The sequence below is a fragment of the Glycine soja genome, chromosome 2 (assembly GCF_004193775.1).
Source record: "Glycine soja cultivar W05 chromosome 2, ASM419377v2, whole genome shotgun sequence".
In the NCBI taxonomy this organism is placed as follows: Eukaryota; Viridiplantae; Streptophyta; class Magnoliopsida; order Fabales; family Fabaceae; genus Glycine; species Glycine soja.
Genome location: NC_041003.1, coordinates 103,471 through 126,349, shown reverse-complemented (window position 1 = coordinate 126,349; position 22,879 = coordinate 103,471). Strand labels below are relative to the sequence as shown.

The following is a 22,879-nucleotide window of genomic DNA, read 5'->3' as shown; positions in this document are numbered from 1 at the left end:
TAAAAATAAAAGCTTCTCTTCATCTATAGCTAAAGGAGATTGTTTAGAGATTAAAGATAACATTTCAATTTTTTTTAAAAAAAATTAAGATAATATGAGAATGAAATAATTATTTACTCTTTTCTTTCTATTTTCTAAATAATGGAGTAAAAATTTTGTTCCATTCCACTATAATATATCCAAACAATAGAATGAGAATTTTATTTTGTTCCATCCCATTCCATGTTAATCCATTTCATTTCATCTATCCAATAGCCATAGTCCAAACTTGTTATTAATATCTTTTCAGTGAATTGCAAATCACATGATTAATATTGTAAATGATGACACAGGCTAGGGTGAGAAACTTGCACAGGTCTTAACAAAATAAAAGTGAAAGAAAAATAGTAAATATTTTAAAAGAAAAATTATTTTAAAAAATAGTAAATCTCAACCATCGAATTAAAAAAAAATACATATCCAAAGATAGAAAATAACTTTCTCATCGTGGAAGATGTTTATATGTCTCCTACCCTTGCTTGCATTTGTACATATGATACTATGGGGAGTAGAGTTGGTAGGATTAGATTGATAGCAAAAAAGGAAAAACTAATGAAATATATAAAAAACGTTACTTTTACTCCATTTATGTTTTATAATTGTTTCATTTTCGTATATAAATTTTAAAAGTTTCATTCTACTCTTTTATGTTTTTAGAATGTATTGTTTTGGTCATTTTTTTTTAATTTTCTGTTAGAAACATCAGTGTTCTATTAACTTTAAAATTTTAAAAAGGGACAAAAATGATATATTTTGAAAACATGAAAGATTAGAATGAAAATTTTAAAATCTAATGTGCCAAAGTGAAACAATTGGAAAATACAATAGACCAAAAGTGATATTAAACCTTTTAAAATAATTAACTTTACATGATGGCAGCTAAAAACCATCATTATCTTTATTTTATTTTTAAAAATAAACAACTAAAAAAACATCATTTCTTTCAACTCTTCTAGATTTGAAAAAGTAAAATGAAGCATCGCACAGATTAAATGACGTCAACACATAATCTTACTAGAACAATCGAAAATTCTTATACTCCTCACTAGAAAATCAAAACATTTCATACAACTATACTATTGAAAACAGAAGCAAGGGAGATTGGAACAAGAGTTGTCTTTGATGGAAGACAAAAACATAACCCTAACTCACCAATTAAGTTAGATATGAACGAGGAAGTCACAATGTAGTTCTTTGTGAAGTCTGCGAGCAAGACTTTCATTGTTGTGTATGATTGGGTCAGGCTAGTGGAGGATTTCTCATCTGACATCTGCAATTGGGTTTCAAATCCATCTTTTTTTTTCATTTACTTAATGATTTTTAATTATTTATATAAAAAATATAGTGGTGTTTTTAAATGCAATTATGTTATCTTAACTATTTGACGGAGAATAACGTTTCTAATAGAAAATTTTAAAAATGACTAAAACGATACATTTCAAAAACATAAAAGATTAGAATAAAATTTTTAAAACATAATGTACCAAAGCAAAATAACTACAAAACATAATGGATCAAAAGTGACATTAAATCATTTTAAAATTTGAAAGTTAACAAAACACTAATGAAAATTGAAAAAAGACCAAAATGATACGTAATGAAAACATAAAGAACCAAAATAAAATTTGTAAAACTTAATGTACCAAAACTAAACAATTGAGAAACATAATAGATCAAAAATGTCATTTAGCCTATATAAAATTATAATAATAAATCACCTTTTTGGTTCCCATAGTTTCAACAATTTTTCTTTTATTCTATAATTTAAAATATCCCATTTTAGTCTCTATAGTTATAATTTTTAAACCTTTTTATCCTTGTCGTCTAAAGTTTCCTAACATCATTATATTGAGACCCTTTAAAACTGCTACAAAACTAAACCTAATGGTGTAAAATTGTAAAAAAAAATTAGACAACTTTAGTCTCTATAATTTAAAACATCTCATTTTGGTTCTTATAGTTGCAACCATTTTGGTTCTCGCCAACTAAAGTAGCTTAATTTTATTACATCCAAGTCTTTTAAATTTGTTACAAAATTGAATCTGTGTAAAATCACTAAAAAGATTTTGACGGTTTTTTAGTTTTTAATCGTCACAAGTTAAAAAAAAAATGTTTCCTTTTTCCTTCTTCCCCTTGCCACTAAGGATTGAAGAGATGAATGAGGGACACAGGCACAATTGTGGTGAGAAATGAGAACGCAACTTTCCTATGATCATAAGATTGTACTAAGGGTCGATTTGAGCTTTTAACTCTTTACCTTAGTCTTATACATGTTTACTGAACAGTGAAACATATCTAGAAGTTTGTGATATGATGCATAATTTTTGTAAATGGTATAATTATAGTTAGAGAGACGAGAAATAGTGAAGTTGGAAATGTGCATACAGGCATTGGAAACTCATGGATTTTGCTTAAGTAAAATATTGTACATAGAATATAATGGCAAAACTTGTTGGATAATATACTTTACCAATTTAGAAGATTTAAGTATCTAACATCTATTATTCAAATTAGAAAAGTCCCACCCATGCTTTGCAAGGTCAATGGAAAAAAGCAAAAGAGAGAGAGTAGGTGCCGTGAAAAAAAATGAAAAAAAAAAGAAGTTTGCCTACACTGCATGAAGGTGACACATAAGTGTAAGTGATGATTGAACACTTTTTATATTACTATAGATAACGAAGAAATGAAAGTAAATGCAAATGAGCTAGCCTACACTGCATGAAGGTGACTGTAAAAGATTTTTGTTTCGTCCTCCAATCACATATATATATTGAACTTTTTAATTTTTATTATAATTTTCTTATAACATCTATAATATATAGTTGTTAGATGAATTGCTTATCATAATTTTGTGGATTTTATAATTCCACATAGATTTAAATACTCTAATGCTAAGGTTGTTGAAGTAAGTGCCTAGCTTAATTTTAGGAGTCTTATAAAACTTGAAAAATATTTTATTTATGATATAAATTTCTTAAATAACAATTACTTATATAAACACCGACATTTCATATGCTCTAGTGAAAAGAAAAAAAATTAAACAATATTATTTAAAGTTAAACAACTCATGCAAGCACTCTCATTAAAAATACTCTTAAAAGTCATATTAAAAATAATTTCTAATTAATTGACAATTTATATATTTTTCACTAAGAGTGGCATAAAGTTTAAACTCGATATGGGTGGAATGGAGAAGTTCTTTTAAGTGTAGTATGTGAAAAAAAGATACAAACTCAAAGGAAAATTTAATGCACAACTATAAAACTTGTGAGGAAAATTTTAGGCCTTAAAAAGTCAACAAAAGAATAAACTAAATGTAACAAAACTGAGAATGTTATTTGAATATAATGAGAGATATTTTTGGATGAAATGCTTGAGTATTTTCTCAGCACTCAGCTTCTCTTTAATATATATAAACTTAGCTTACAAAGGAAGCTTTTACAAAAAAACTCAACAGCAAATTCAAAAAGTCAAAAAGAAGAACAATAGCCTAGTACAATAAGGATATAATAATATATTTTCTAACACCGTTGAATGAACAAGCAAGACAAGATAGGATTAGAAAACAATGTATTATGGAAAAAGTTTAGGTTTAACAAATCGAAGAAGAGATTGTAAAAATTCGCCTTAGGTGGTTTGAACATGTTTGAAGAATTGTAAAAGTCATAATAAGGCGTGTATCAGATGGAGATCTAATTAACCAATCACTAGAGGCATAAGACTGAAGAAAACTAAAGGCGAAATAATTAAGGATCTAGAGCTTAGCAATTTGTCTATAGATGATTTACAACAAAACATTATGGCATTATTTAATCCATGTAAACAACCTCACCCAGTGAGAAAAGGATTGGTTGCTTGACCAAGTGCATTGTCATGCAAATTAATGAATATAGAAACTGAGGGTGTTAACCGGAAAATTGATGTCCAGTTGCAAGTGAACAACATACTGAAAGGGTAGTTTAAAATTAGGAATTCATTCATAGAAAAACAGCAATACAAAAATTTATGAAGAGCACAAACACTCCTAGTTCACCCCCATAAATAAGTAGTCAATGTATGTTCTCATGATCCTTTATCACTTTGCGGCTGCTTCAGCAGGAGTGCTTGTAGTCATCTGATCAACAGCATGAACTACAGTCTGAAGTTCCTCCCATATAGCTTTATAAACCATCCTTTGCCTATTAACGGCTGATTGTCCCTCAAAGGCAGTAGCTACCACATCAATGCTGCAACATCAAACTACATATTAGAGCTATGTCCCAGCCAAGCTGTGGAATGTAAGTGTCAAATGCAGCTATTAGTACAAAAAATGGCACCTTGCTTCAATGAAAACTTCTATCAGAGAGGATATAAAAAATTGACTAGACATGTTTCAATTTGGAACCTTTCTCTCTTCTTTGTGGCATTCAGTTTCATCCTCAAACTTTGAAGAAAGAGATATTCAGCTGATTGGTGAGGAAAATGCATAGCCTCTAATCTAGTTGTTATGCAGGGAACAAACACATTGAAGAGACTAGTTTTCTTTTTTTATCAGATAATGTTAGTTATTGGTTTTTGTTAGAATGTTAGTGGATGGGGGTCCCCCCCCCTTCCCTTCCTAATTACCAAACCAACTTTATAACTCCTTTCATGAGAGAAGATGCTTTCAAATGATATTGATATTAGCTCTTTTATTCAAATGGCCAGCTAAAAATATATTAACTAAATCAAACTTGAGGGGGAGTGTTGAATTGTATATTTGGTTGAGGTGTAATGTCATAATATTTATGATGAGATTGTGCAATTGGCTTTTTATATGGTGCAAAACTTAGCCCCAATGATGTTTTTTTCTTTTTCTTTGTTGTTCTGTTTTCCCTTTTTTGATACAGATGATCCTCTATCCTCCAAATTCCATGTACTTCTCCATCTTCTGCTTTGAAATTCTTTTTCTATAAAAAAAAAGTTTAAATAGGAAAACTATTAGATGCTCTAACAGCTGTACTCTCCATGTACATAGAGTTGTAGAATCGGAATCCATAAATATGCTAGACAAGTCCAACTCACTTGTGCATTCCAAACTTATGGGTTTTCTCTCTATTCCTCTCACTCTTTACAGAATGTTAATACTGTCCAGGGATGAGATTGTGAACAAATGGTGTAAAGAAAAAAATGTATGGAGAAATAAGATAAAGACTTGGGCATATAAATTTGGCAGGGAAGCTCATTTTGAAGAACAGGAGGAAGCATATGGTAAATCAATCAATAATCAGTAAGAAAAACATTGCCCCCAAAACAGTGTAACTAACAGTTTGATGAAGGAGCAAGGAGAAAAGCAATCTCCTTTAGATGATGATTTTCACACTCAGTGAGTCCGTGCCATGTTTTGTTGATGGGAATAAACACATTATCATTGATGAAGAAACACCAGTGCATATATACAAGCTTTAAAATGAACAGAAATTGGCACCCCTTGTAGTAAGTGAAAGCAAAAGCAGTAAAAACATTTGAAAAGAAAATGTTCAGACATTACACTTGAGTATCTCTCCCTTGTTCAATAAAAATATTGCCCTTGGATATAGAGGTGAGAGTGGTACCAGTGGGAAATTGAACATGACGAGAATACAAGGCAAAGAGAATAATTGTTATAAGATGTATAATTGCATTTAAATTTGAGCCTGACCCAACTTGAAAAGCCCATGATGCAACCCAACAAGAAATATTTGTGTATCTCAAGAGTCAAGGTCAATGTGGATGTGAGTGAGAGGGGCAAATTGTGTACTTCTTCAAGGACTTCTCTTTGCAACAAAATATGTAATGTTATTGTGTTTGTGGATTTTCTCTGGTGTTCAGCTCATGATCCGTGTTTTAAGGGAGTTCACATTTCTGATAGAGAGATTGGTTAGATTTATTAGTTAATTGCACTTTGAGGATCTTATCACTTTGTTGTCATTCAGTTTCTATGTTTTAGAGGATATCTAATCCTCCCTCAAACTTATTTTCTCTCTTTTCTCTCTAACAAAACATTCTTCTTTAATCAGAAGAATATTTAAATTAAATTCTAAGACACAAAATCAGTAAGTTTGTACAACAATATTAATTATCCCTTGAATGGCATAGCTAGTGATTTGTCATGATCTTCAAAGCTAAAAAGCCTCACTTTCTGTCATCCATTGGAAAGTGGCCATGAAATTAATAACATTTTAATCTTAATGAATAAACAGAACAATCTCCAATGGTTCATCAATCTAGAGTGGGGGCTTCTATGACACTCCATAGACTATCTCCCTGCACTCCCCAAACCCACCCACTGCCAACTTCTTTTCCATGCTCTTCAGTTTTTAGTTTATACTTTTAACAACAGCATAATGGACTCAATATTGGTGTTTTTTTTATGGATTGTCATTTTGAGTATTGTTCCCATTGGGAAAGTACTTGCCATTTGTTGGTTATTAGGGGCATCAACCAAGAAGGAATATGGCTTTAAATTAGAGGATGCATGCAGCCAAAGGGACTGGTGATGCCATACAAATATATATGAAGTCTAATGATAAACGAAATTTCATTTCAAAGGTTTAAAATAAATTCTCACCTAACATGCCGACCATCACCATAAGCATCCTTGACGGAGACCGATTCTGCATTGAGTTGTTCCTTTATCTGTGGGGAACTTAAATCAGAAAAAGTTTAGGAATATATTTGAAATTAGCTTAGTTTCAGGAATCGAAACAATACCTTGTTCTGCATGGACTGTATAAGAGGAGAGTCGATAGAGCCAGCATCGTTGAGATGGGTGGCGCGTGAATTAAAATTACGAAGAGAAGTAGGAGAGAAAAACGTGACGGATCTAAGAAATTGAGTATTGTGAGAATGAGATGTGGAGGCAGGGGAGCTGAAGAGGAATGCTCGAGAGAGAATGGATTTGTAGGGTTTGACCAAAACTGGAACAGCTTGTCGCAGTAAGGAAGGGTTGGCTGAGAGAGACCGCATTCTCGAAACAAATGGATAGCCCAACCCTGCGCTGCCGTTGCTCTAAACCAACCTTTATTTCTCATTCTTTTCATTTAGTAGGGAGACTCATTAAAATTAATTATTTACAGTAAATAGTGATTTAGCAAAATCCCTACCTTAGATATTTTTTTTCTTCTTTATTTTAATTTTAAAAAGATAATACCAAAATCCCACAGCTACCACACAAATATTGATTTAAAAATAAAATACCGCACAACTATTCGGCCCACCACCAAATCCCTACCTACTGAACCCACCAAAAACCGCCGCAGCGACTATCCATATTAAAAAAAAAAAAACATTTTGGGTATTTAAATTATAGCAGTGGAGCTGAAACATAAACCGTAATAACAGAGAATGTCACTATGCGCGTTTGCTATGGTAATTTATATAACCTGAAAATTAATTTTAATTTTAATTTTTTGAATTAGTATCATTTTTAGTTCATTATATTTTATAATTATTTTATTTTAGTATATTAAGTTTTAAAAATTTCATTTAAGTCCTTTATAATTTTAAATTTTATTATTTTGATCATATTCCAATTTTTGAAATACTAGGGGATTTGCAAGCAATGAGGTCTATGGTATATACTAGGGGATTTTAACAACATTAGTAGACCATCAGATAAGGTTGGATTATGTCAAAGGAAGCAAATTTGGGGTATCGAGAAGGAATTTAATGATTGTACCGTTGATCTAGAAGTCAAGGATGTTCCTTGTGTGGGGCAAAAATTTACCTAGCAAAGACCAAACGGGACAACGAAAAGTAGAATAGACAAGATTCTTGTCTCCGCAAAATGGTTTTCCAAGTGGCAAGGAAGCACTTAGTTTATCATGAACCACAACTACTCAGACCATTGTCCAATCATATTGAAATCCATTAATGTTGATTGGGGCCCGAAGCTGTTTCGGGTTCTTGACTCCTGATTTGAGGATAAATCTTTCAAGAAGGTGGTTCTTGATTGCTAGATGGAGAGCTCTATACATGGATGGTGGGGTGGGGGGGGGGGGGGGTTAGTTCTAAAAGAAAAGCTTAAGAGATTAAAAGAATAGAATAAAACACAGTCTGGTGATATCCAACAGAAGTTGAAAGAGTGGAATTGGATCTTAACAAGATGGAAAAAGGAGATGGCACACAACTGAATGATGAAGAGATACAATTGAAAAAGAAACTATAGGAGAAGCTATGGGTAACAACACATTCAAATGAATCCATTATGAGGCAAAAGGCAAGAACTAGATGGGTTAAGGAAGGGGACTGCAACTCTCAGTATTTCCATTTGATCATAAATTGGAAATGTCGATACAACATGCTTAGAGGAGTGTTTGCCGGTGGGTGTTGGTTGGAAGAACCAAGCAGGGTTAAAGAGGAAACTAAACAATTCTTCAAGAGGAGATTTGAGGAGGTGGAGTGGGAAAGGTCAAGGATGGATGGGGTTAGATTTAAGACTATCAGTCGGTAGGATGATGATCATTTGGTGGCATGCTTTGAAGAGGAAGAAGAGAAGATTGCAATGTGGGATTGCGGCAGTGCGAAGAGTTCTAAACTGGATGAACTAAATTTCTATTTCATCAAGGAATTTTGGGATATTCTCAAAACAAATGTGATTTGCTTTCTAGATGAATTTTATGCTAATGGAGTATTCCCGAAAGGAAGCAATGCATCCTTCCTAGCCTTGGTCCCTAAGGTCCATGATCCTCAAAGCCTTAATGAATACAAACCTATCTCATTAATTGGTTGTATTTGTAAAATTATGGCAAAGTTGTTATCTATAAGGCTCAAGAAGGTGTTGTCAATCATAATAGATGAATGCTAAACTGCTTTCGTGGAGGGTAGACATATGTTGCACAATGTGGTTATAGTCGATGAAGTCGTGGAAGAAGCAAGAAGATGTAAAAAAAAAAGTTTTTTAGTGTTCAAAGTCGATTACGAGAAGGTATACAACTCAGTGTGTTGGAATTTTCTTTTGTATATGATGAGACAGATGAGTTTTTGTAACAAATGGGTGAGATTGATTGAAGGATGTCCGAAATCAGCCTCAATATCTATACTAGTTAATGAGAGTCCCATAGATTAGTTCACCCTTCAAAGAGGATTGAGGCAAGGAGTTTCATTAGTCTTATTCATGTTCAATATTATAGTAGAGGGTCTAACATGATTAATGAGAGAAGTTAGGAGAAGAATTTGTTTGAAATAATTATAAGAAATTGTCATATATTAATTAAAAAATGTTAATGCTTTGAGATATTTTGATAGATATGAATTTTAGTCTTATAAGAAATTATATTGTTATAATAAATATTATAAGTTTAAACTAATTAGCAATTGTAATTAATAGTATATTTCAATGTTCAGTATTAATAAAATTATTTAATATATTTTTTAATATTTGTATAAAAAATTTATAATATATATTAGTTAATAGTATATTGTTTATTAAATAATTTGTTTAAGTATCAATCTATGATTTGAAATTATACTTCCGAATTGAATATGCTTTATTTTTTTTCCTTTCAGAAACACTTTTTTCTTCTGGCAAGAAACTCGCTTTCTTTGTTGTGTCCTTATAACCTATATGAGGAAATACATATATGCCTATTGTATTTTTATACTTTTTTAGTTTTTATCTCTCAACCGTTAGATCAAACTAAAGGTTATCATTATTGATGAGAGGGCTGGAGAGAGAGAGCTAGGGGGAGGATCCAAATCCACTTAAAGGGACTTGAGTCTAGTAGAAGTTATAGTCTCCTAATTATAGTGAATCAAAGTTTAAATTTTTCTCTAAAAGAATATAGATATTTAATGCTTGATGTATCTTAAATAACATTATTTGCAAAAAAACAAAATAATACAATTAAGAAATAAAAAAAACCAGACTAATATTTATGTAGATCCTGAACACAGATCATGGAGGTGAGGATTTAAGGATGTGTTGGTTGTTAACTCTTTTCTTCACAGCCACCATTTTTCTTGCAATTCTAGGATGATAAGATTGGTTATATGTTATCGGTCTAAGTTTCAAGCTGGGATTCCCGTCGAAGTAATAAAATGTCAAGTGTCCTGTGCTCCTACCCCTGTTGACTAGGATAGTTAGTGTGTCACACTAGGTTTAGCTTTGATAGTTTGAGAATTTGAGTGTTGACTGCTAACCAACTTTAGTGAAATGTGGCATAACTGCACGAGTTTTGAGGTTTCCATTTAATTTGTTTTCTTTGAAATGTCAATCCATCTTCAACAAGTTAGCTAGGCCACCTTACAACTTGCAAGGTTTGGCTTAATGTATGGAGTATGGACTTACATCAAATATCTCTCTTTAACTTTTCTGTACTTTATATACTTTGTGGAGATGCAGATCAATGAGAGATGATCAAGTGCGGTAAAACCTTTGGCATATTTCCTTTAGTCTTCGGGGTTGATTTGTTATTTCCCCTAGTTGACTTTGCATTTTGTTTAGCAACTTTTCTCTATATTTTTTCCAGACATATAGCAAGCATCAATTTACATTAAAAAAAAAATGAAAGATTGCAATGAACTGATGTCTGCTACATGGCGAGGCAAAAGTTACCCTTGGTGGAGTAATCACACTTGAATTGGCAACAACCTCTTTTGCTTGATTAAGAATAACAATTGAACTGGAAGCAACCTTTTTTGCTTGAGCAGGATCCACACTTGAACTGGAAGCAGCTTGATTTTGTTCAACATGATTGACATTTGCATTAGAAGCACCTTGATTTGGATCAAAAGGATTGACAGTTGCAGTAGCAACACCATGATTTGGATCAGCAGGATTGACACTTGCAGTAGCAGCACCTTGATTTGGATCAACAGGATTGACACTTGCACTAGCACCAACTTGATTTGGATAAGTACCTTGAGAAGTTTGTGGTTGAGAACCATCCACATTTATCTGTTTGAGGCCGAGGAGGTGGTATTTTGCATGTTCTCAAATTATGATCTAATTGATGACATCTGCTACATCTATTTACAATGTTAATTCTCCTTAATTTTCTTCGATTTGAACCTTCTTCTGGCTCTCTCCTCCTAAGTTTTTTTTTGGCCTACCAGGCCCTTTTTTTTAAAGGGGTGGCAACAACTCTTCTTCATTAGTTTTTGGTCACCTCTTTTGACCATGAATAGGAGAAATGACTTGTTCATAACATCATTTATACAACTCCTTCTTGTAGTATCTGTGTACATAATCCTGTGTTGTACCCTCCTTAAAACCGATGGCTGAACATGCATATCTACATGGTATTCCAGTTAAATCCCAAAAAATTGCATGAACATGAGCATTTGTCTAAGTTGACAATAAACTTATCAGTAAACAAGCTATTTGTGACTTGTGTTTGGGAGTGATATTTTTCATGGCCACTAGACTTATGAAGAAAAGGGAGAACAAGATTACCTTTGTTGCTTTAAAGGATTCTGCACTGAAACTTGGACGGATAAAGTCTCACACTCCTACACAAGTTCTCTAGTTTTCCTCTATTTGATGTCATGGATACTTACTAGCTTGTTATTTCCCTTATGTTTTGGTTAGTAACTACTTTTATTTATTTTGTCTCTTGTTTTAGTAACTATTTTTTTTTTGGTGTTTTTGGTCCTTTATTTTTTTCTTTATATATAATTTTAGTCTTTATTATTAAGTAACAACATTAACTGATAATATGATTGTTAGATTGGGCGTTCAATAATTTTTTATGTCATCAAAAAGTCTAACAAGATTATCGCATTTAAAAAAATTATATTTTTAATCCTTCGTCAACTAGTTTGACGCGATAAACTAATAGAACGTTACATGATTGGTTAACTAATGATATACCATACCAATGAAGTGCTACAATATCACTTCCCACATATACTAAAATTAAACATAAAAATATTTCTGGCAATAAAGCAAAAAAATTTTAGGCAGTATAACTAAAATGAATTATCCTGTAAAATGAGACATTTAAAATAGAAGTATAATATTTTTAATAAATAAAAATATCCTGTAAAAAGAATAGAAGTATAATTTTTTTAATAAATAGTATGTTGTACAACTTTAAGAAATAATAAATTAAATCATGAAATTGTGATATTAAATAAGACTTTAGTACCCTCACCTTTAGCTTATGTCCATAAGGCCCATGATATTGATACTCGGTGTGATCTTGGCACCCTCACCTTTTTTTTGTTGACAAAATATCTTTAACGGAAACTATTATATAAAATTAAACAACGAAAATTACGGAAACTAATTTCACAAAAAAGCTAAAGAAGTATGGGTGAGAAGAAGAAGAAAAGGTTTGTTAATAAAATGGGCCTGTCCATAAGGATTACATTTTCAGCCCACATCCCACAGCAGCCCAACTCAGCCGACGCAATTATTAAACAACCTAACCCGCTTTACCAATTACCACCCCCGAGTGCTAGCATCCCCAAATTTTAGAATCAAACAAACAGTCCCAAGAACCCTATGCCTTCACAAACCCTAACGTGGATTCAGATCGTTTGTTCGCACTTCAATCTTCAAGCGATAAGTACACTCTTCTCTCCCCATTCACTCGCATTGACTTTTGCCCGTTGAAGTCTTTCTTTGGTGTCAAATTCAGACCAGGTTTGCCTTTCTCCCTCTCTCTTGTTATCTTATCGATTTTGGTTCATGCCATGCCTCTGTAACTTTCTTTCTTCATGTAATCCCTGCAGCAAGAATTTTGTTTCTGTACTTTATTTTCTACCAATTAAAACTTACAAGTCATCTATACTGACAATTGTTACAACTAATTAAAGCGGGTCAATTGATATATCTTGGGAATAACTTTTGTTTACATTATCACTTCTATTATTAATTTTTCTCTGGTGCATCTACTGTGAACACCTTAAAAATTGACCATGTGTTTGAGATTGTACTTAGCACTCCATTTTAGCCAAATGCACCTCGGCTAGCGACACACTTGCACTGAACATTACATATCTTACTTCCCTTAGAGCCATAGAAAGTATTTGCCGAGAAATACACTTGCTGAGATGACTAACTAGTTTTGTAAACTAGACATTGATTGGATCAATTTTAATTTTAACATGTCTGAAAGTATTGGTTTTCTATAAGCTAGACACTAACCAATTAGTTGATTGGATTGTCAGCATTAAGTATAAAACACATTTATGTAAAGTCTTTTTTATGTGCTATAAAACTGAAATTAATAAATTTAGACTTTGGTTTTCGGTGTTCTAAAGCACTGTTAATTGTTCTGTATGATGTTAAACAAAGTTGAAAAGGAAAAAAGGAAAAGGCCCAGAAAAAAATGCGTGAAGTAAAATGGGATGGTAAAATTGTGGAAAAATATAATATGATTATACTTATGCATGTCAATAACAGAATTTGGTGTTGGGGGAGTCATATCAGGGACACTTCAGGCCTTGTTTTTGGGGCTTGATGTATGAACTTTTGTTGCGAGCTTTGAGGTGGTGTGCTGGTAGTAAGTACTACTGTACTAGAGAGAGAAACAACGAGAAGGGAGAGAGTGAATTATCCAAAACAGTTGTGTCCGTGTGTGATCCAGTACTTTGACAAAACTATTAGATATAGAACTAGTCCTTTAATATGGTTATTAGTTAATGGTGTAAAACATGTGTGGAGTTTCATCAATGACAATTGATAATCACATTTCATCATGTACTACAAATTCATCTTCAAATACTAGCGCTAGTATAATCATTTTGTGTTGCATAATAAAAAAACATAACTTTCCTTTCTCAGCTGGGACATGTTTAGCAAACTTCTTCCTCATACATGCTGGTCTTTTCTTTCTCTTTTTTTAAACTTGAGTCTGTCTATTATTGTATAAGCACTTAGATATCATATAAGTTATTTTTATAATTGAAGAAATCAGTTTAAACTATTTTCACATAAGATATAAGTTGTTTTTATTTATCCTAGAATGCTTATTGAAATAAGTTGAAAACAACTTATGGACATATCATAAGCTATTTTAATAAGTTTTTGCACAGAAGTGCAGATAAGCCCAAATAAACTTTAAATAAGCTCTTCTAAACACACCTTAATTTGATCATGGCTTAGGAATGTGAATGCATGGTTCTGGCTTGAATATATTTAAAATGCTGAGAAATGTGATTATTTTAGTAGGGATCAGGTGCCAAATCCAAGGTCTCATATCTATAGATTCTATACTTATGATTGTTGAAACCTCATTGAAGCTCATCAAATTTGTTTCTAAAATAGGAAGCCTAACATAGTTTCTGTACTGAATGTGGGCTCCCACAGACTATGGCTTGCCTCAGTTTAAAGGTTTCTCCACCAGATGTGTACTGAAGTACGGCCTTTATTAAATTCAACCATGTTGTGCAGTTATTTAGGTTTTCAAAGAGGAAGATGGGGGAGGGGGAACCTGCGTTTTTATATTTTATTGTTGAATAGTAATTGAGTTATTATATTTATCATTTAATACTACTTTTCGTAAACTGTAAACTTTTTCCTACTTTGACAAGCTGAAAAATTAACATTGTGGATCATGACTCCCTTTGACTAGCTGGGAGGATTTACAAAATCTCCACAGTCAAATTTTTGGTTCCTTAATTCATGCTAATTAGTTTGTATTAGGGAACCATACCTCTGCATGGGAGAGTAATGAGTTATATATGTAACAGTACCCCTTGTACTGCTTTATCATATTAATATATTCTATTCATTTTTGCTGATAAAAAAAATGACTCCCTTTTTAACAGCTCAATTTGTTGGAAAATATGAAGCTGTGGATGTAATTGACTTACTGATATCAACATTGAAAGTAAGCCTTCCTTTTTAAATGCTGTCTGTCTCTGATTTGTTGTGATGTTCCTTTGTCATCTCCTTTCAATTGTCTCTTCATTCTCCCTCACCAGGTTGTGTTTCTTCCTGTGTTGGTTGGTGCATTTCTTAATCAATATTTCCAATCTCTTGTTAAATTTGGCATGCAGGTAAAGCCAATATTTTATAATTGCATCATTAAGCATAGGCAGCTTGTTACCACTTTTGTGAATGTCGGTTCAATTCCACATTTTTAAGCATTTCTTTAGACACCAATTTACTAGTTTTACATAGCAGACATTGCTTTCTTAAGACACAATTTTTATCTCATGTTCTAGTTTAGGATAGGAAATTTATTTGTTTGATTAATTGTCGTCTGCTCATTCTTTTTAATGTTCGTAGGAATCAAATTATCTCTCTTCCACTTTTTGTTGTTTTGTATACATGCTAAAATTTGCATTTTTTTTATAATGGGCTGCATGGGTTGGGCTAGGGCCAACCTATTTGAGAATTGAGTCAAATGATTATTTGGCAATTGCTAAGTTCACCCTTTAATTGGTAAACATACTTCATCCCTTTTTTTTAGTTACCCAAAATGCTTTTTTTTAATCTATAAATCGTTAAATCCTATTCTTTGCAGCCAATTCTCATAGTTCTTTAAACCCTTCTCACCTTTTTTTCTCCCCTCCCCCTCTTCTCTCTTCTATCAAAGGTATTGGAGTTCTATGTTAATCTTATTCCATTGCAATCCTGCTTCCAATCGTATTGTTTACCTAAATTTGTTCAATCAAATATTCGATTTTCTGTGCTGAGCTATAACATGTTTTTTTTGTAATTGTTATCCTTTTGGAAATTAATTTTTGGAATGTAAACATAACTATTTGAGAACGTAATTTTCTTAACATTTTTTTTTGGTTAATAGTTTTGGAGTTAAATTTCTAGAACATTCTCTATAATTTTTTTCAAGATGTTATGAATTTATTTATTTATTTGTGGCTAGGCATGGAAGACCATGTTAGTGAGATGTCTAAGGAGGTGACTATTCCAATTGATGGGGCAATAGATAAGTCTGTTGATTGTAGTGATGCATTCAACACTACAGAGGTAATTGTTAACTGTAAATTATTTTTTTCAAGTTATCATCATGTGACCATGAAAATCTCATTTTTTATTCATATTTTCAGGTTTTTCCTTCCCGAGAAGCTATGTTGAATTGGGCTCGAGATGTTGCAAAAGAGAATGGATTTGTCCTTATTATTTTGAGATCAGAGACATCTACAAGATCCACAAAATATACTAGATCTACAAGATGTAATCAAAGGAAGACATTTGTAATTATGGGTTGTGATAGAAGTGGAAAATATAGAGGACCATACAAGAATGCATTATCCCGGAAGGTGAGTGGTACTAGAAAATGTGAGTGTCCCTTCAAGCTAAAGGGAAAAGCATTGAAAAAGGCTGAAGGATGGATTGTTAAGGTAATGTGTGGTTGTCACAACCATGACTTAGAGGAAACATTAGTGGGTCATCCATATGCTGGTCGGTTGAGTGCTGAAGAGAAGTCTTTGGTTGATGCTTTGACAAAGAGCATGATGAAGCCTAAAGACATTTTATTAACATTGAAAGATCATAACATGGGTAATGTCACTACTATCAAGCAGATTTACAATGCCCGACAGGCTTATCGATCCTCTAAAAAAGGTTCAGAAATGCAGCACCTGTTGAAATTATTGGAACATGATCGATATGTGTATTGGCACAGAAAAGTGGACGATTCCGATGCTATTAGAGATATATTCTGGACACATCCAGATGCCATTAAACTTCTGGGTGCTTTCAACACTGTATTGATCATTGATAGTACTTATAAAACCACTAGGTATCAGTTACCACTGCTTGAGATTGTTGGTGTTACTTCAACAGAGTTAACATTCTCTGTTGCATTTGCTTTTGTGGAGTCTGAGCGAGCTGATAACTTCACTTGGGCACTACAAAAGCTAAGAGGATTGATTGTCAAAGAGGATGACATGCCCCAAGTGATTGTGACTGTCGGAGACATTGCTTTGATGAGTGCAGTGCAGGTGGTCTTTCCGAGCTCTTCTAATTTGTTATGTCGTTTTCATATCAACCAAAATGTGAAGGCTAAATGCAAGTCAATAGTTCATTCAAAGGAGAAACAAGACATGGTGATGGATGCATGGGATGTTATTGTGAATTCTCCTAATGAAGGTGAATATATGCAGCGTCTGGCATTTTTTGAAAATGTTTGCTTAGACTTTCCTATTTTTGGTGATTATGTGAAAAATACATGGCTGATTCCACACAAGGAAAAATTTGTCACTGCATGGACAAATCGGGTGATGCATTTGGGTAACACAGCAACCAATAGGTATGCCCAAACTTATATTTTAATAATTTATCAGAAAAAATATATTATTATTATGCTAATTATTATTGTTTATTTATTATTATTATTATTATTATTATTATTATTATGTGTTACTTGACAGGGTTGAGGCGACACATTGGAGGTTGAAGACTTTGCTTCAAGATAGCAAGGAGGATATGTGTAGTTATTGGGATGCTATGAAGAACATGATTACATTGCAACACACAGAGATTGAGGCATCATTCGAGAAAAGCAAAAACGTAGTGGAACACCGGCATAATACTCCATTCTACGTCAAATTGGTGGGATTTGTATCAAGGAGTGCATTGAGTCATATAACTGAGGAGTATGATCGAGTTAAGACTGCTGGTATTGATAGTTCTATCTGTGGGTGCATAGTTAGAACTACACATGGTCTACCTTGTGCATGTGAACTTGCTAGGTACAGCACGATGTGTCACCCAATTCCCTTGGAGGCAATTCATGCTCATTGGAGGAAGTTAAAGTTTAGTGACCACGGAACAAATGACAATGGGTCTGAGTTATCATTGCAACCTGAAGTTGATGCTTTGTACAAGCGATTTCAGGAACTTGATTATGCTGGGAAAATTATTCTAATGGCTAAATTGCATGAAATGGCATTTCCTGATACAGCTTTGAAGTGTCTACCTCCTGAAGAGGTAGGAACAAAGGGTGCTCCAGAGGGTCTACGGTGGAAAAGTGATGGATCAACTAAATTTGACCCTTCATATTTGGAGCTTGCATTGCGTCCTGCCCGTGATAGCACATCATCTCTCTCTTCATCTCAGAAAACAGTCCATGAGTCTAAACGCAGGAGAGTTCTGCCAATGATGGACCAATTTCCGGTTGAGATCCATCCATTTATTGAAGACATTATTGATGTGAAAGGAGATTCAAATTGTGGTTATCGTGCTGTTGCAGCTCAACTTGGTATGGGTGAGGAGTCATGGGCTCTAGTCCGTCAGGATTTAATTAGAGAGCTTCAACAGTGGCAAGATAATTATGCGAAACTCTTTGGTAGCAATGACCGAGTGGCTGAACTGAGGAAATCTTTGTATGTTGGCAAGCAGGCATCTGTCGCTAGTTGGATGACCATACCAGATATGGGCTATGTAATTGCCTCAAGATATAACGTGGTCCTAGTCACTTTATCCTTGCAGGAGTGCATGACCTTTTTCCCTCTTAGAGGACGACCACCACTATCTCAGTCAAGTCACCGTCTTATTTCCATTGGGTTTGTGCATAAATGTCACTTTGTACAGGTATGATATGATGCATTTTATTTTAAATTAAATCTTTAATTTATTTAAGTTACTGACTGTTTAATTTTGACTAATATACAGGTTGTTTTGAAGGCTGACTCAGCAATACCTCCCACCGCTTTGCAGTGGTCAAGATACTGTAATGCTGAATCTCGCTCTTGGGAAACTTCATATGTTAGTCGCATGCAACAATTTAGGTCGTTGTTTCCACAAAAAGAAATAGGTTATGTAGACATTATTGAGGATTAGTTAGTGCCAAATTCGCCACTTGTACCCTCCAGGTTAGGTTTCCTGTCTTCCTCTCACGTGTTCTGAAAGCTGGTTCATGTCAAGCCTGTGTAACTTTTTTCATTTACTTAATGCAATCCCTGCAACAAGAATTTTGTCTATATTTTATTTTCCACCTATTAAAACTTGTTGATTGATTTATTATCTGTACCCGATGTTTGATACAGATTATTTGTTTAATGACCAAGACTAACAACCCATGGAAACCTTTTTGAACCTGATGCGAGGATCACAGACTTCTTAATATTACAAGGAGGGTTGCTAGGGTATCTTTAGAAATCCAAGGGTTTTGGTACAATTGTTTTTGAACCAATGGTTAAATGAGTTTGAGCACACCAAGGAAGAGTTTCTCAATGTAGAAAAAAACCCTTTAATTTCCGAGGATATCATAGAATTTCGCATAATACTATACATGTATTGAATGTTAAAGCATTAAGTGCTGACTATTAGGCACAAGCAAAAACTCCTGCAGAAGTAAGATATAGATGAAGCAGGTCAATTGATATAACTCGGGGACAACTTTTAAAGTCTTTTAATTTGTTTGTACTCTGGTGATGGATTACACTATCACTTCTATTTTTTCTATTGCATGTCTACAGTGAACACCTTAAAATCGATATTGTGCTTGAGATTGTATTTAGCTCTGTATTTTAACCAAATGCACCATACTTCACCTAGCAGCACACTTGCACAAAACATTACCTGCCTTACTGCCCTTTGAGCGAGAGAGGATTTCCAGAGTACTCTTGATGAGATGACTTACTAGTTTTATAAACTTAACATTGGTTGGATCAATTTTAATTTGCGAGGTTTTGGAGGTTCTATAAACTAGACACCGTTAGTTTATTGAGTTGTTGGCATTAAGTATAAAATGCATTGATGCAAAGTCTTTTCTATGTGCTACAAATTAATAAAATTTAGACTTTGGGTTTTGGTGCTGTAAAGCACTGTCAATTGTTTCGTATGATATTAAAGAAAATGAAAAGGAGATAAATGGAAAAGGAAAAAAAAATGCGATGTCAAAAGGGATTGTAAAATCGTGGAAAAATATAATGTTTATACTTAGGCATGTCAATAACAGAATTTGGTGTCGGGAGTCACATTGTGTATGATTTTTTGACGCGAGCTTTTAAGTGGTGTGTCGGTAGTATATGGCTATCTCGATTTCGTATATTTTGATCTTCAGATTATTTTACACAGAGTAAGAAATATTTAATAGAACTGAAAATTATTATATTTAGACTAAAATGTCTTCATTTAATATCTTATTTTTTAATAACTGTACCACTGATAGTGAGTATTAAACCAGAATATATTTGAGAAAAAAATATTAATTATACTTTGAAACTCTAAAATATCAATTATTTAGAGAAAAAAAATTAAACACCTAAAACATAAAAAAATATTGAAGGTGGGAGTAGTATGTTTAATTGTATACAACTAGAGAGAGAAACAAAGGGGAGGGAAAGAGTGGACCATCCAAAACAGATGTCTAGGTGGCGTGAGTGATCCACTATGATACAAATCCTTTTACATGGTTATTAGATAATGATGAAAAAAGGTGTTTCATCAATGATAATTGATAATGAAATAGTTTGTTTAAACTTTTAAAAAGTAATTTTAAAATATTTTTTTTTAAAAAAATGATTTTTAATAAATAAATATGATTTATTTATCAAAATAAAAAAAATTAAGTAGAAAGTTTTAGATAAACATACTAAAAAAAAGTTAATTATTTTATAAAAATAAATATTTTTTAATAAATTAATTTAAACAAACTGGTCCAATAAATACTTTATTTTATAATACAAATTCATTCAAGTACTAGCGTTAGTATAATTATTTTGCGTTGCGTAATAAGAAAACATAAACTTTTTGGAGGGGCAAAAATAATTAAGACTATAATATATGACTTAAATATAATGACTTTGATGATATCATTTTTTATGGGTGATTTTCAACATTTAATGATATTCAAATATTAACTATTTCATCAACGAAGTGTTTTTTTTACGATATTAAAATATTGTTTTCTACTTTATCACTCTTTAATTTTTTTTATGACTTTTATAACTTTATCTACTAATAAATAAAAAATTTTGGATTTTCTTTTGTAAAATTTGTGTGAAAAGTCTACAAAACATATTAAGTTATTTTATGTAAAACAAAATTTATACGAGAACACGTAGAAAACATAACAACAATTCAATGAAATTTTGAAAAAAATTAAGGAAATAATAATAATTTTGCCAAATTTGAAGAAAATTTTGCAAGAAAATCACCAATTTCATAAAAGAATTTGCATAAAAAATCGACTAGAAAATCCACAAGCAATTTTTTTTAAAAGTTATATTGTATAAACTTTTCTATATAGAATAAGAATATAAATGTCATGAAAAATGTATTATAAAAATGATTGATTAATGAAATAGCTCATGTATAACAAGTAATATTAATATTTAAAATTATCCATAATAATTGATGTTATAAAAAAATCTTAAAGTATAATATTAGCATAAAATTATCAATAATAATAATAAAACAAAGATATTTTATGTTTATTCATCAACGATTTAAAATCACTAATAATTGATAAAAAATTAAAAATAGTTAAACTGTAAATAATATATATATATATATATATATATATATATATATATATATATATATATGATTAAATTACACTAGTGTAACTTTGAGAACTATTATATTATTTTTATAATTTGATATATAATGTGATTTTTATTGATCAAATCATTAAATTATATATACATATTATCAAGTTTGTGTCAAATTTTATCAAAATTGAAAACAAGAAGAAGTTAATCAAATGATCTATATTTTACTATATTTTAAAAATATTTATATTGTGTCAATTTTAATCTATATGAACGAGATAACAAATGATTTTGGATTAATATAAAATTTTACATATGTGATCTATGTGAAGGTAACTTTCAGTCTAATGATAAGTTTTAAGAAAATATTATCTAGTTGAAAGTAATAGAGTGATATAATAGTTATCAAAATTACAACGTTATAAAGTTTTTGGGATTTGTGTGCTCTTTGGTGAGAACCTTTAAGGGGGTGTTTGGTTTGGTTGTTTTCTGTTTTCATTTTCACTAGAAATGAAAAATGACGATGAAAATGTGTTTGGTTAGATTTATGTTTTCATTTTCACTGAAAATATTTTCCAAAACGAACAAAAAACTGGAAACAATAAAATCTCGTTTTCAGTTTAAACCAGGAACCTCATTTTGGATAAAATGAAAACGTGTTGACAAGAAATATAATTTTAAGAAAATCTAAAAATACATTTCCTTTTGAAAATATATTTTCAGTGTTTTTATTTCTTGAGAGCAGAAAACAAGAAGTCAAACCAAACATATTTTCAGAATTCTAATCTTTTGAAAATGAAAACAATTTTCAGAAAATAAAAACAGAAAATGAAAATGCAAACTAAACATACCCTAAGGGATCCAAATGGTTTAGACTTGACTAGACCTTTATGACCCTCGCTTGTAAATGGACCTTTATGTGCCTTTAAATGTCTTTTATATTGTGATCATTATCCTAGTTAGTCCTATACACACACGTGATTTGCTATCAAGAAAAGAATTATAATAGCTAAATGATGGTGTATAATATCGATTAGCCATAGAATTATAATAGCTAAATGATGGTGTATAATATCCATTAGCTATAGACCTTCGATTACTGAATCTAATCCTCCATGAAAAGTAAATTTTTTTTTACATATTTTAACCAATTCAAGGTGAAAAACGGGGTTGCTCTCTCAGCAAAACTCAAATAAAGTTGAGCCAAAAGATTCTGATTCAAGATAAATTCATGAGGAAGCCAAATCTCTTTGGGGGGCACATGGCCCCTTTAGTTCCTATGAAGATCCACCATTGGAATGTTGCATAATATTTTCATTTTTCATGATGATATTATTAGTTCACTCAAGGATGATGGATATTTTATTCACTATTTCTTAATTATTCCTAGATGGTCTCCTCTAACATATAATCAATTTGGTTCTGGAGCTTTCTTAAGGGATCACAATGCGACATGGATCTTGGGGTTCTCCATTTTTATGGT

General features: G+C 32.0%; 2 protein-coding genes across 5 annotated transcripts; one reads left to right on the top strand and one right to left on the bottom strand.

Annotated features, from left to right (window-relative positions):
• Positions 1–3,771: 3,771 nt before the first annotated feature.
• On the bottom strand, positions 3,772–7,079 carry LOC114377329 (protein BOLA4, chloroplastic/mitochondrial). Its single transcript, XM_028335794.1, has 3 exons — positions 6,751–7,079; positions 6,608–6,675; positions 3,772–4,265 (listed from the first exon to the last, which is right to left on the bottom strand). Exons 1-3 carry the CDS (start codon positions 7,003–7,005, stop codon positions 4,115–4,117), a joined length of 474 nt encoding a protein of 157 aa, XP_028191595.1. The 5' UTR covers positions 7,006–7,079; the 3' UTR covers positions 3,772–4,114.
• A 5,338-nt stretch (positions 7,080–12,417) lies between these two features.
• LOC114377306 (PKS-NRPS hybrid synthetase CHGG_01239-like) lies at positions 12,418–19,407 on the top strand. 4 transcript variants are annotated; one of them, XM_028335774.1, is made up of 8 exons: positions 12,418–12,628; positions 14,758–14,819; positions 14,914–14,988; positions 15,819–15,922; positions 16,003–17,207; positions 17,329–18,490; positions 18,572–18,771; positions 18,946–19,407. In XM_028335774.1, exons 4-7 carry the CDS (start codon positions 15,821–15,823, stop codon positions 18,737–18,739), a joined length of 2,637 nt encoding a protein of 878 aa, XP_028191575.1. In that variant the 5' UTR covers positions 12,418–12,628; positions 14,758–14,819; positions 14,914–14,988; positions 15,819–15,820; the 3' UTR covers positions 18,740–18,771; positions 18,946–19,407. The 4 variants fall into 4 exon arrangements, with proteins under 4 accessions (XP_028191575.1, XP_028191559.1, XP_028191567.1 ...); XM_028335758.1 differs by lacking the exon at positions 18,946–19,407 and having other exon boundaries at positions 18,572–18,922; XM_028335766.1 differs by lacking the exons at positions 14,914–14,988; positions 18,946–19,407 and having other exon boundaries at positions 18,572–18,922.
• The last annotated feature ends 3,472 nt before the right edge of the window (positions 19,408–22,879 follow it).

Bases quoted from the DNA above. Each gene is read 5' to 3' on its own strand.
- LOC114377329 (XM_028335794.1), bottom strand. From the start codon at position 7,005: ATGCGGTCTCTCTCAGCCAACCCTTCCTTACTGCGACAAGCTGTTCCA. The intron at 6,676-6,750 runs GTATTGTTTCGA...AGTTCCCCACAG, and splicing joins TACAGTCCATGCAGAACAAG to ATAAAGGAACAACTCAATGC. The intron at 4,266-6,607 runs GTGAGAATTTAT...TTGATGTTGCAG, and splicing joins GGTGATGGTCGGCATGTTAG to CATTGATGTGGTAGCTACTG.
- LOC114377306 (XM_028335774.1), top strand. From the start codon at position 15,821: ATGGAAGACCATGTTAGTGAGATGTCTAAGGAGGTGACTATTCCAATT. The intron at 15,923-16,002 runs GTAATTGTTAAC...TCATATTTTCAG, and splicing joins ATGCATTCAACACTACAGAG to GTTTTTCCTTCCCGAGAAGC. The intron at 18,491-18,571 runs GTATGATATGAT...ACTAATATACAG, and splicing joins ATAAATGTCACTTTGTACAG to GTTGTTTTGAAGGCTGACTC.